The following is an 11,999-nucleotide window of genomic DNA, read 5'->3' on the forward strand; positions in this document are numbered from 1 at the left end:
AGGGGAACTACTCCAAAAAGAGACAAAAAGCCACAGAATGGAAAAATAGAGCGCCCCCCGGGGTGGCAGAGGATTTGCCAGAGCAACTTTTTAGAAAGGCCTTGTATAGGAGAAGCACACTGGAAAGCGCGCATCTTGTTCATCATATTGTGCCGACGGGCTCTTGGTGAGCGACTTTTTTCGCGCCCATTGCATCTCATACCCAGAAAACAACCACCTGCGCAGGCGAATAGCTCAGCTGATGGAGGCCGTTCACACTCTGACACACCACTGCCTTTGCACTCAGGCCGCTGAAAGCTTTTGCGAGGTACTTGTAAACAGTCGACAGGGGTGGACAACAGAAGGAAAGGACCTAAAACATAAAGGATCCTCGAATGCCCTGCGGGTCTGTTGTATTTTATTTTCTCTGCAGAGATCTTCAGCTCGCCCCTTCAAGTCATAGTCTCCCCCACTATGCTCGATCACTCGGGCTTCCACGTCTTTGTACCTCTATGAAATTTTGTCATCGCAAGGCCATCTTCACGGACCTCTCCCTCGTCCACCCCCTCCTCCAATTGCATTGAACCCTGGCAGTCGTAAACCTGGTGGGAATTAAAATCTATTTCTTTCTTGCCACGTCCGGCCTTCCTCTCACCCCTCATACATCGGCATCTTATGTGATAACAGGGACAATTATTCGTCTCGCGTCCCGTTTCCGGGAGCGACAATTTCCTGAGCCCATTCCCATATTGACCCATTAGCCACTATTCGCCATTTGGCCGGGCCCTCCTGGCATAGTCGATGTATGTCCGCGACACTGACAGACCCGTATCGAGGCTATGTGGTGACTTATTCGGACGCGAATAAGCCTGACGGCCATGACTTGATTTATGATGCCCAGCCGCTACGCGATCGATTCCTGAACGGGCTTTCCTACCAGCCTGAAGCCCACCCAACCTCTTACGGTTCTCAACCCCAGGGCATATTGCCTCTACCCGAGCCGCACGCCAACAACGGTCATAATGAGCCACAGCCAGGCTATAGTCCCTTGCCCCAGCTGCTCCATCCCCCACACTACAGCTACGATCTCGCGACCCTCCCAGCGAGTAGGAAACGGTCGCGCTCGGACAGTGAAGGAGAGGGCAGCCGCGATATGGATCGCAGTATCGGACTGCGCCCGCCGATCCAACCCATGCATATGGATGGATCGGCCTCTGCGCCAGAATCCGACTTGCTATTCCCTATCCACAGCGATCATTCGGAATCGCACGCTTCTTCAGCGCACGGGTTCGCTTCCCCGATCTCTCTCCCTCTTCCTCTCCCTCTCCCCATTCCGCAGCATCATCACCACCGTCTTCCTCCCCAGGCTCTTCTGCTCTCCGGGCCTCATGGCCCGGGTTCTGGCTCCCCATCCTTACAGATAGGGCCTCCCAGTGTGGTGGGCCAGCCGGGGATGCCAGAGCCAGCACCCCGGCCAAAGGGCCCAAAGCTTAAGTTTACGCCAGAAGAAGATGCTTTGCTGGTGGAGCTTAAAGAAGACAAGAATTTGACGTGGAAGCAAATCGCGGACTTCTTCCCCGGGCGGACGAGTGGGACATTACAAGTACGATATTGTACCAAGTTGAAGGCGAAGGATGTAGTTTGGACAGATGATATGGTTGGTCTCTCAAGTTCTTACTCTCTTGTTACTTCTGATAACCCTAACCTCTTCACGGTTTCCAGTTGCTGATAGAGAACAGGTGCAACGGCTTCATCGGGCTATGGATGAGTACGAGACTGATCGGTGGCGCATTATTGCTGGAAAGGTCGGGAATGGATTCACCCCTGCAGCTTGCCGAGAGAGGGCTTCCCATTTGGGGTGATGTTTCTTTTGGTATCCATATATCCTTTCTCTTACTGCCTGTTTACCTCCCTTGGGATTTTGTATACCGCAATGCCCTGAGCCCTAGTTCTTTCCCGATGCGGTGTTCTGCGCAGTTGGCTCCTTCTGTATCCCGTAGGATCAGCCCATCAGGTTGGCTGACTCAGCGCCACTTTTGGTCGCTTTCGATTGGTTCTCCCGGCCCAGCCGGAACCAATCAGAGAGCCCGTCAGCCCGCTGCGTTCAAACCTCGACCTCCAAACCTCCAAACCCTCCATCCTCCAAGCCCTTCCCTCTCCACCCCCAATATCAGCAGCTCTACCAGGACAATGTTCCTTCAGCGTACTGCCTCTGCCCTTGTGAGGCGCACTCCCGCTCGGGCTCTGACCCTTGCCCAGCGCCCTTTCTCCTCTGCTGTCGTGCGCCGTACGTGACTCCCCCCCCCCGGTGGTGTGATCCGATCTCATCCAACTCATCCGCCGACCCTGCCATCCCCCCCGACCCAATTGCTCCCTGGAAGGGTTTTTCTTTTGCAACGAGATAATCCGTAACTCAATCTTGCGGCTGCAAGCTAACATGTATTTTCCGTCGAAACAGGCAGCGAGTACAAGCCCGGCGGCAACCCTGACGCCAAGATCCTCTCCTTCGAAGGTTAGTACCCCCTTCGTCTTACGCCCGCCCTGCGGAAACAAGTCTTCTGTCTCGTGTCTTCGAACGGGAGATTCCATTAGCTATCCATTGAGCTCTTGGCACATTCAATTTCGTGTGCAATCGTCATACGGGAGATATCGGAAACGCGGATTGCGGATCCTCCGCGTCGAAGTCACAACGACCCTACCTTGCTTGCTTGGGCAAGGCTACCAGGATCGAAAAAAAGATAAACTGACCTGGAAACTTTTTTCTGTTGCAGAGATCAAGACTGAGGAGGATCTGATTCCCCCCGGTGCCAAGCCCGGAACCGTTCCCACCGACTACATCCAGGCCACCGGTCTCGAGCGTCTCGAGCTTATCGGAAAGATGCAGGGCATCGACATCTTCGACATGCGTCCTCTGGATGCCTCGCGCAAAGGTACGTGAAATGCGACCGCGGCATGGGACTGTATACAGCCGCGCATATGCGCGGTGTTACAGTGCCCCCGGCACCCAGCCAGCTGACAAGTGAAATCTACAGGAACACTCGACAACCCCATCATCGTCAACAGTGCCGGTGACGAGCAGTATGCCGGTTGCACTGGCTTCCCCGCAGACTCCCACCATGTCAACTGGCTGACTGTACGATCCACCTGTATACCCAGGACTCATGCATTCGGGCGAGATAGCTAATCTAAGCTTCCCACAGGTCTCCCGTGACCGCCCCATTGAGCGCTGCAACGAGTGCGGCAACGTCGTTAAGCTCAACTACATTGGACCCGAGGAGGACGCCCACTCCAGTACGTTTTCAATCCGATCTGTGCTTGGTTCTTCGGATCTGAGCATGCTAACATCTCTCTCTAGGCGACCACGGCCACGGCCACCACCCTCCCCACGAGGAGCCCAAGACCTTCGCCGACTACGTCAAGCCCGAGTACTGGTACCGGTAGATTCGTGCTAGGATCGTTTCTGATACCGTGAATGGCCCTATCTGGCAAGCGAGAGTGCCTGTATCTGTTCTGTCTTTGCGACTGCTTCCCGTCTCCTTTGTAGAATAGTTGTCTAGAAGTCGAAAATGAGATGTGAGGGGATGTACTCCTGGTTCTTATCTTTCTAGTTCTTGACTTGACATTCCGGTTGAAACGACAAGCTTCGTTTTGGTCGATGTAAGCGAAAAAGCACCTCGAGACTTTCTTCGGCTTCGCCTGTTATTCCGGGTCATATGCTTAACTCGAAGCTTGCTGGCCATGTGCTAATGCCAGATATCCTTAGCTGCGAAGAATCTAGATCTTAACAGCAAATTGATAAACATGAAATCTTAGCTACTAGTACTAGCGTGAGATATCCTGATATTTACTAATGTGATGCAAACTGGTAGGAGATAACGACTTGAGCCAATCCCGCAAAGGACTAAAGACGCCGCCATTACCCTCATGACATAACTTTTTATAATACCAAACTCTAATTTTTGAACCAAGTCGGCAAACGGAGCTTGGCATGCAGTGTCGACATCCACCTAGTATAGCCGATGAGAATTACCGGCCGAAGAAGCGCAGCTCTAGCCATCTAAGAGGAGGGAAGACGAGCAGGGCCCACGAGAAACCGACATAGTTCCCCATCTAAGCTATGTTAGCAACCAAGATCCCCCCGAAGAAAAAGTGAAAACAAAGAGAATTTTTTTTTCCCGGCAAGAAGACAAAGATAGATCACTCACATCAGCACCGTAAGCCCCGACAAGCTTTGCCAGGGGCCCGATGTACCAAACCTGAGCCATGCACAGGATAGCACCGACCCAGCCAACGACAAACGCGATGAATCCTGCAATGCCAATGGGGAGCTTCTTGGGATCGCGCCACGCAGCCCAATTGTACCCGCACCGACGGCGAAAGATCAGGTACTCTTCCAGCACGATCGCGAACCAGATAGCCACCCAGTAGCCCATGAGGGCGAGGAAATTGGTGAATATCTCCGAGAGGTGTTCACGGCCCGCGAGAGCGCAGGCGGTATAGATGATCACGCCGACGGTATTCCAGATGACGCGGGGCACGGCTTCGGCATAGCGGCCCAGGATCTGGAAGTCGACACTGGAGGAGTATGTGGGAGGGACGGTGTTGGCGATGAGGCCGAGGGCGACGATTGCGGAGCAGAATTTACCGAAGCCGTGGAGAGGACCGAAGCCTTCGACAATCAGGGCGCCTTGGCCGACGTTGTATGCTGCGGCATATTCGGGGTGAGTGGTTATGCCGGAGCCGAGGCCAATTCCTGACACGAGGGCGAAGGTGAAGGAGATGACTAGGCCGGTTAGAGTGAGTGTGAAGATTTTGGTTCGGGACGTTTGTTCAGGGTAGTAGACGAAGAAATCGCCTGCTAGTGGTGCGTAGGTAATTGCGGCGCTGAGGCAGATGGAGAAGAATGATAGCCTGGTCCGGATATTAGGTCTGTTCTTGGAATGCGATATCGGGTCGAATTGGACGTACCTATTACCGGCTACTGTTCGAGCATCGCCCACGGTGGCAGTGGCTAGGTCGAATTTGGTTGACGACACGCCAAATAAGATGCAGAAGACGATCAATTGCGGAAGGAATGCATATCTGATCAACCTATTAGCATGCACTTTTCATGGAGAGCACCGAATTGACCATACCGTTCATAATAATGGAAAACTTGGATTCCAAACGTGGCCACAGCCCAACTGATAACAGCGATGATCACAATACCTGCACGGGTCAGCCGGTGCCAAAAAAAAAAAAAGGCCTACTAAACCACGTCGATGAACATACCGACTGCAACCGACAGACTGCCATGTGGAGAAACAGCCGACAAGATCTGGCCACCAACAACACAGTCGATCAAGCCATACCCAATCATTTGCACAAGATTAAGCAGAACGACAACCTTGCTCGGCCACCATCCCATCGAGTATCGGCCGAACGCCTAAGCAACAGGTCAGGGTTCCAGCTCCCAGGCTTTCTGCATGCTATTCACGTACCATAGTCCGGATCCCAGAAACAGGACCCCACGTAGCCATCCACGAAGCAACCAGACCACCTGCAAAAGTCCCAAAGACAGCACAGAGCGCTGAGTCCCGGAAACTCAGCCCGTACACCGCAGGCCCCAGCATACCTAACGTAATATTATTCGCCGCCAGGTTGATCGACACCCACAGCAGAAACGCCTGCAGATACGACATCGCGGACAATCGCTTCATGCGGTCCTCTGGCGCAACCCGCTCAATGCCGCGCGCCTCGAGGTTATACTCGACGAGCTGCCGCTCGAACGAGTGGAGCAAAGAACCCAGCCGTGAGCCGACGGGGTTTCTCTGTCCCGTCGCTGCTTCGGAGAACATTGCTTCATTCTTCGTACCTTCGGCGGGGGGGACAGGGTGCGATGTGGCGGGTTCGTCTTTGGCCGAGCGCACAGCTACGGAGGCGATGTCGTCGTCGTGGGCCATTCTGGTACGATCGTCAGTTTCGCGAGCGAGGAAATTGAAGAAGGGAAGCAGCGCGCATGAGTTCTTTCGCTGGAGTTATCCAGATCAAGTTCAACCGTATTTTCTCAGAACGGTCGCCACCCCGCTTGCCGCGGGGAGCGGCCGAACACCGGTCTGCATGCAGGCGGGCTTTGTTGGTACCTTGATCTTGCGATACTCGCTACTTTGAAGACTGGGCGGAATCCCTAGCTGCGGGGGAGAGGAGTGGGCGGGATTGTGTACTCGGACATTGTCTGGTTATAGTTTTGAGGCGGCTGGTGTCACTTTCCAATGAGTCACTATGAAGGAAGTCTGGGCATTAGCAGGCTGATGGAGGTGGCGGTCTATGTATTCCCAAGACCGGAGAGATACCTTGGAAACAAGATGAAACAAGATCACTTGATCAGCGAGCCAGGAGCACAATGGCTACGATCCAGAGAGGAATGTGGAGAGAGAAGGAGGCCGCGGGGAAATTTTCTAAGACTGATAGGCCGCTTTCCGCGGATGCGAGATAAGAAGATCGGCGGCCCAGAGGCTACAAGATCCCCCACATTGTTTGAAGCTTAGATTCATTGCTATAGGCAGATTATCCCTGGGAATCATGTAGTATTCATCGACAGATATGGCCGAAGCCCCCAATTGGCCCCAAGAAGCATGAACGCCCCCAAAGACAAGAAAAAAAAAGTGGCAACCTCACGGAAATAATAAGATGGGGAGGAAAAAACAAGACCAGAATCCCCAACTCCATCTCGCCTTTGTAATATCAACAGCCCTAGCTATTGACGAAACACGCGTCGCTTGGAATTGCAGAATCCAGAGAGGGGGAATGCCAAATTCGTAAAAGATGCATAGAAAATCAAAGATCATAACTTCATCAATAGGGTTCCTCCTGACCCTTTACAAGTTCTTGAAATGTTCCTTTGCGTATTGCTCGCATGCCTAGTTGGAGGTTAGACAGTTGGCTTGATATCCTTGGAATGCGATCCATACCTTGGCAGGCTTTCCAACTTTCTGGCCAATGACCTTCCACTTATTGGCTTCATATTCTTTGATAGCTTCACGGAGTTTCACAGACTGCTATGGATTAGTTTGGACCACAGTATACAGACCCTTTCCTTCGCGAACGTACCTCATCCTCTGCAAACTCGGCGTAATGCATATCCTGATGCGAGGCGAGGTCAGTCTAAGTCCGCAGTTACTCAGCAAAAATGCAAGGAGCGTTCATACCTTATACCAATGTTTCTTTACACTGCCCTCAGTCCGTGTGGGGAAAGTCTGCGACGCGTGGGATTAGCAACCTGCGTGATACGATCGAGTCTCCATAGATTTCTTTTGGTGGCGCACCTTTGCAATTTCGTTCCAACTGCGCCCGGCATCGCGCATAGTCTTTAAACGTTGCTCCTCCTCCGCTGTCCAAGGGGTGTTGGTGCGACCTTTCTTCTTCGGCGCGGGCTCGACAGGGGCGGGGAGGGTGCCTGGGTCACCTTCGATGGCAGGCCCCCCCCCGGGTTCATGGGAGTGCCCATCATAGCGGAGGAGCTCACCGTGGGCGAGGACGGGCGTTTACGAGAAGCAGATGGTTGTTGTTGGTGTTGTTGGTGTTGTTGTTGCTGCTGCTGCTGCTGCTGTTGCGGGGGAATGGGCGCTGTGGGTATGGGGATGCTCTCGAAAGCTGGCACCCGGTGGAACGGATGGATCTGTTGTTGGGCGAGGAGATGTGAAGGAGCGCTGGTCGTCGCGGATGTTTTGATTCGCTTGGAAGTCGGGGGAGACCTGAAGAGCAAGGCAAGGAAGAAAGCGTTAGAGCGGACAAAAGTTGACTTGAAAAAACGAGAAGGCGCGAAAATATGAGAGCCTCATGCGCGAGATGCCAAGGTCTCCCTCCAACGGAGATCATAGACGACTTACGACATGGTGAAGGAAACCCAATCACCTGCATCTGTACACTCAGGTCGCGTTAGGGGAGGTTGCCAGTTCTGTGAGGCGCGCCGTGGATCAACTTTTAGGGAAGTGGGCTTTGTTACACTGAAAGACGATGACACAGGCGCATCCCAGGCAAAACCAGATCGGGAACAGAAGGAAACAGGGCAGGGTACGCGCGCGGGGAGAGAGGGGGAATGGGGAGGAGTGAAAAGTTTGCTAAGCGAAAGAGAAGAGAGAAGAAAGCGTGAAGGTAGACAGTGTAATGTGTAAAACATAGTAGCACATAATAAGGAGAGGGGAAGAGCAGGATAGGGGCCGTGGGTAGCTCACAGGTCAAAATCGCATGGTCGAAGAGTCGAATCGGGGACCTCGAATTCTTCCGAATACGGGGAGAACATGAGGCTGGAAGAGTGGGTTTGACTCGGAAGGGATGGAAAAAGGTAAGAAAGGAGGGTGGGGGGGAAGAAGGGGAAAGTTACAAAGGGAGGAGAGAGAAAGGAAGGAAGAGTGAGCGGGGGGGGGGGATGCACTTCACCTCATATCGCCATACACCCACGGTTGGGGGAATCCGGGGCAGCTTGTTGGCACGCACAGCTACGGGCTACGGGCTACCAACTACGGGCTACCAGCTACGGGCTACCAAGTTCGAGCTACGGGCTATGGTCTGAGTGGGGCCTGGTCCTTTGGATTCTCCTCTTGTTTCTTATTCCTAGGAGCAAAGCTCTTGTCGACAGTTTCTGTCGCGGAAGCAGAAGAGGGGGGAAGTGGACGGAGTCTAGATCGTTTTTAAGGGCGTCTACCATCTCCCTCTGATTCGCGTTGAAGATCGCCCGGTAAACAAACTGAGCTATCTTGGTGTCCACCAACCTACATCAACTAATCTTCCGGTGCATTCCACCTACAAGACAACCCCCCCCCCTCCTCCCTCCTGTAACCGCTCGTGCAGCGACCCCCAAATCTATGCAGAAAGCAGAACCGGACTCGCCCCGGCACTCCCATTGAGACATTTAGGCCGATGAGCCCCGCGAGTGGCCTGTTCCAGAATCCGGTCCCCCGGCCAGCTCTCACACCCGTGCGAGGATCCTTTGCCCATTGTCCGCCGGCTGTCTCCCGGAGCGTCTGATATTGGAGATTTCTCGATCCAATCACTGCGGAAGCTGCGAGCTCTGGTGAGCCGCAGTTCCCGTGCCATTCAATTCTGACTCCGTCCAACCCGAGACTTGGCAGACTAACTCAAGCCACAGACTGCAGCAAGCACAGCTTTGTTTTGGCACCCCTCCTACCCCTCAAATGATAACGCTGTTAACAAGCCCCTCTCCTCTTTGCGCCTTAGGCGGAGACTCCGTAACGCGTCCAAAAAGCCCAACTGCCACCCTACCGGAAATGGAGCACTCCAGGAACGCAGAAGTCTTTTTTTTCCACTTTTCCTCACGTAGGAGCAAGAAATTGCCACGCCACGCGGCAAATCCAAATTTGCCAATGGGAGAAAGGGCGCCGGGCCTAAATCGTCACCAGCCACGTGCCAATGAGATGTCCTCTGGACTTGCGCCCTGCAGTTTGGTGTAGGAGCGTCACAGGGCCGGGATTATGCGGCTAACTCACACTAAACGGGGATGATCATTGTAGAGTCCACACTGGGGGTTAGCGATGTAGCGATGTAACGATGTAGATATTGAGGGAATGGAAGGAACTGTTCTGAAGAAGGGGACAAAGGTATTCTTATCGATCGCCTCTGGCTTGCGTGGAATTGTCAAGATTATGTGCCAGATAGCCTAGCCGTAGGAGTAGGACTGATTTAAAATCCGGTGTTCGAGATGGTTACCTCGACGGGCAAGATTTGCATGTGAGAGCATCCACAAGGCTGTTGGTTGGATGGTTCATATGCTCTCGTGGCTTAGTTCGGCTCTCTAGCTCTTTAGATCGCGCAATAGAAATCCTGTATGATCGACACATGCACGATCGACGAACTCGAAGATTCATGTAGCTATCCGGACTCTACCCAACGGCAGAGTCCACATTTCAGATCGCCGTTGGCGGCATGAATATCAACACTGCAGTACGATAAGATGGTACGAGATGAAATCATTCCTGAAAGTCACATTCCATTAAGCATGTTCACTCTTGGCTAAAAGTAGCAATCCAAATTTCAGGATTGACAATACAGTCTGGTCCGAGTATGGCCAGTGCACAGGTTGCTGCGACGGTCATGGTATTGCCAAGCTCTAGCATAGGTCGCATCAAGGACGTTGCTACGTGCCATCGCTTGACATCACCATGTAACGACTCATGTACTCGGCCCTAAATATATCATAGTATTGATTTTCACATCAAAGATCACAGGTCAATGGATACACGCGCCGTGAAGAGCTCTCCGTTGCCTCGGTATTTCCCGTGAAGCAGCAGAGAGTTGATCGACTGGCTATTATATGCCGGGAACTTGGGAAGCCCAACCGCGTCATCTTGAATCTGGGATATTCCGTGTATTTCACAGCCCATCTGTCGTTGGCGATTGACAGCCCTCGCCACGCTGAGGACCTGATAGGTCGGGAAAGCTCCTTCCTCGGTTGGTTGCACACGGTGTAAACGTCCTAGTAGAGCCTCCACTTTTAACCCCAGGGAGATGTCCTGGCATCGCAGCAGTGCTGCCAGGAGGAGACCCGAAAACCCGATCGTGTAGCTGTTACGTGATACAGAGATTCTTATAACTATCAACACCTGGCGCTATGAGTAACAGGACATGAGTCCATTCCCTTTCTTGGTGGTATTCCATGTCCCCGTCTCGGATGCCTTGTCCCAACCGTCGTAATTTATCATTACATTGCATAATCCGTGCCAGTGCATAATAGGCAAAAATTCAGCGCGGCATCGTGCGATTGAAACACAATTGGCATGTCAGAGACCATTATGCCGTTAGTGGGGCCTAGACTGATTTGGAATGGCTTGCGAGCTTGCACCTCCAATAGTATTCTGGTTTTTTCACGGTCCGTTGCTTTCACAGATACTGTTCTGGCATGTTATCCAGCTTGCTTATTAGGAACCTGCCACTTGGAATCCAGGAATCCAGGAAATGCACCGGACCAGAAGTTTAGGAACGCCGACCGCGTAGATATATCCAAAAATAATGAATAAAAAAGTAGGAAAAAATAAATATGAAAAACTACTTACCGCGGCAACAGCCAAAGACGATATTTATAAGAAGTAATCCCGCACGAGTTTTCGAGTTGATGAGAGAGACTATCGGCAGTGACAGATCTATGACACCTACCCACTGGGACTAAGGGTGTATGAGCGATTCACAGATCTAAACGCATCTATGCACTAGAATCTCAAATTAAAGAGACCCCTGCTTCTTCGCATCGTGGAGTTTACCATGCTTCGTGACCAATTCCGAAATAGCATCCCCGGTCTCGCCACCTAAGTTCGCAAAGCTCTATCAACAGGGTCGGCGACCAGTCCTAATGAAACTGAGCCTCTCGAATCGCACAGAAAGCGAAGCCATATTTCCTCGGAGATAATTATTGAAGCTAGTAGGGATCTGCCAACCCTTAATGCTGCGGTCCTTACTAACTATAAACGGCTAGCATAGTACTGGCGCACTCGATTCGGTTTAGTGCGCACGGGCTTTAGATCGGACCCTTGGCTCTGAGCCCTGGAGGGTCAAGTTCGGCTGACTAAATCTGGTAAAGGAATGCGTTTGCAATGGAGGATCCTGTGATCATTGATAATGGTAGATGTTCCTCATCGTCAAGAGTGAGATAGAGCGGTTTTGTTATGATTTTCCGATGATCGGACGGGACAACGACGATATTAAGTACTACTGGTACAATCGGCTTTTCAAGCCCTGCGAATCATGCCAGTGATTCTTCACCATTAGGGCTAGTGCTATGGTCAAGCTGGAAATCAGGGATCTGAGCCGTCAAGTTCAATTTTTTGATGAATCCACTGCCTAGACGTTTCTCGGTACTAATTCAAAGTTTTTGATGCCTGGAACCCTCCAAAATGCAAAGTCGCGGATATATATCTCCTGCCCACCAAACATACTAGATCACCTTCAGAGGTTCCACTTGAATTACTAGTATGAAATATGGGATCCAGCCCTAGATAGCATGATGCCATAGAGGATCATTATGAGCTGTA

General features: G+C 52.1%; 6 protein-coding genes across 6 annotated transcripts; 3 read left to right on the forward strand and 3 right to left on the reverse strand.

The window, feature by feature from the left end:
* Nucleotides 1–784: 784 nt before the first annotated feature.
* On the forward strand, nt 785–1,708 carry N7468_005189 (SANT/Myb-like DNA-binding domain-containing protein; the record flags this gene model as incomplete). The annotated part of the gene is made up of 1 exon (XM_058474486.1): nt 785–1,708. The coding sequence occupies one exon, from the start codon at nt 785–787 to the stop codon at nt 1,706–1,708; it is 924 nt and encodes a 307-aa protein (XP_058330226.1).
* A 230-nt stretch (nt 1,709–1,938) lies between these two features.
* Nucleotides 1,939–2,274, forward strand: N7468_005190 (Cytochrome c oxidase subunit Vb; the record flags this gene model as incomplete). The annotated part of the gene is made up of 1 exon (XM_058474487.1): nt 1,939–2,274. The coding sequence occupies one exon, from the start codon at nt 1,939–1,941 to the stop codon at nt 2,272–2,274; it is 336 nt and encodes a 111-aa protein (XP_058330227.1).
* A 142-nt stretch (nt 2,275–2,416) lies between these two features.
* N7468_005191 (Cytochrome c oxidase subunit 4) lies at nt 2,417–2,917 on the forward strand (the record flags this gene model as incomplete). Its single annotated transcript, XM_058474488.1, has 1 exon — nt 2,417–2,917. The coding sequence occupies one exon, from the start codon at nt 2,417–2,419 to the stop codon at nt 2,915–2,917; it is 501 nt and encodes a 166-aa protein (XP_058330228.1).
* A 1,088-nt stretch (nt 2,918–4,005) lies between these two features.
* Nucleotides 4,006–5,921, reverse strand: N7468_005192 (purine-cytosine permease family protein; the record flags this gene model as incomplete). The annotated part of the gene is made up of 6 exons (XM_058474489.1): nt 4,006–4,089; nt 4,185–4,890; nt 4,948–5,061; nt 5,115–5,187; nt 5,251–5,404; nt 5,460–5,921. The coding sequence occupies 6 exons, from the start codon at nt 5,919–5,921 to the stop codon at nt 4,006–4,008; spliced, it is 1,593 nt and encodes a 530-aa protein (XP_058330229.1).
* Nucleotides 5,922–6,836: 915 nt separating this feature from the next.
* N7468_005193 (uncharacterized protein) lies at nt 6,837–7,322 on the reverse strand (the record flags this gene model as incomplete). The annotated part of the gene is made up of 5 exons (XM_058474490.1): nt 6,837–6,878; nt 6,930–7,013; nt 7,069–7,122; nt 7,167–7,214; nt 7,284–7,322. The coding sequence occupies 5 exons, from the start codon at nt 7,320–7,322 to the stop codon at nt 6,837–6,839; spliced, it is 267 nt and encodes an 88-aa protein (XP_058330230.1).
* Nucleotides 7,323–8,820: 1,498 nt separating this feature from the next.
* N7468_005194 (uncharacterized protein) lies at nt 8,821–9,054 on the reverse strand (the record flags this gene model as incomplete). Its single annotated transcript, XM_058474491.1, has 1 exon — nt 8,821–9,054. One exon carries the CDS (start codon nt 9,052–9,054, stop codon nt 8,821–8,823), a length of 234 nt encoding a protein of 77 aa, XP_058330231.1.
* Nucleotides 9,055–11,999: the final 2,945 nt, after the last annotated feature.

This window comes from Penicillium chermesinum, assembly GCF_028974085.1.
Source record: "Penicillium chermesinum strain IBT 19713 chromosome Unknown utg000004l:1.0-3345178.0:1.0-3348027.0, whole genome shotgun sequence".
NCBI classification, from domain to species: Eukaryota; Fungi; Ascomycota; class Eurotiomycetes; order Eurotiales; family Aspergillaceae; genus Penicillium; species Penicillium chermesinum.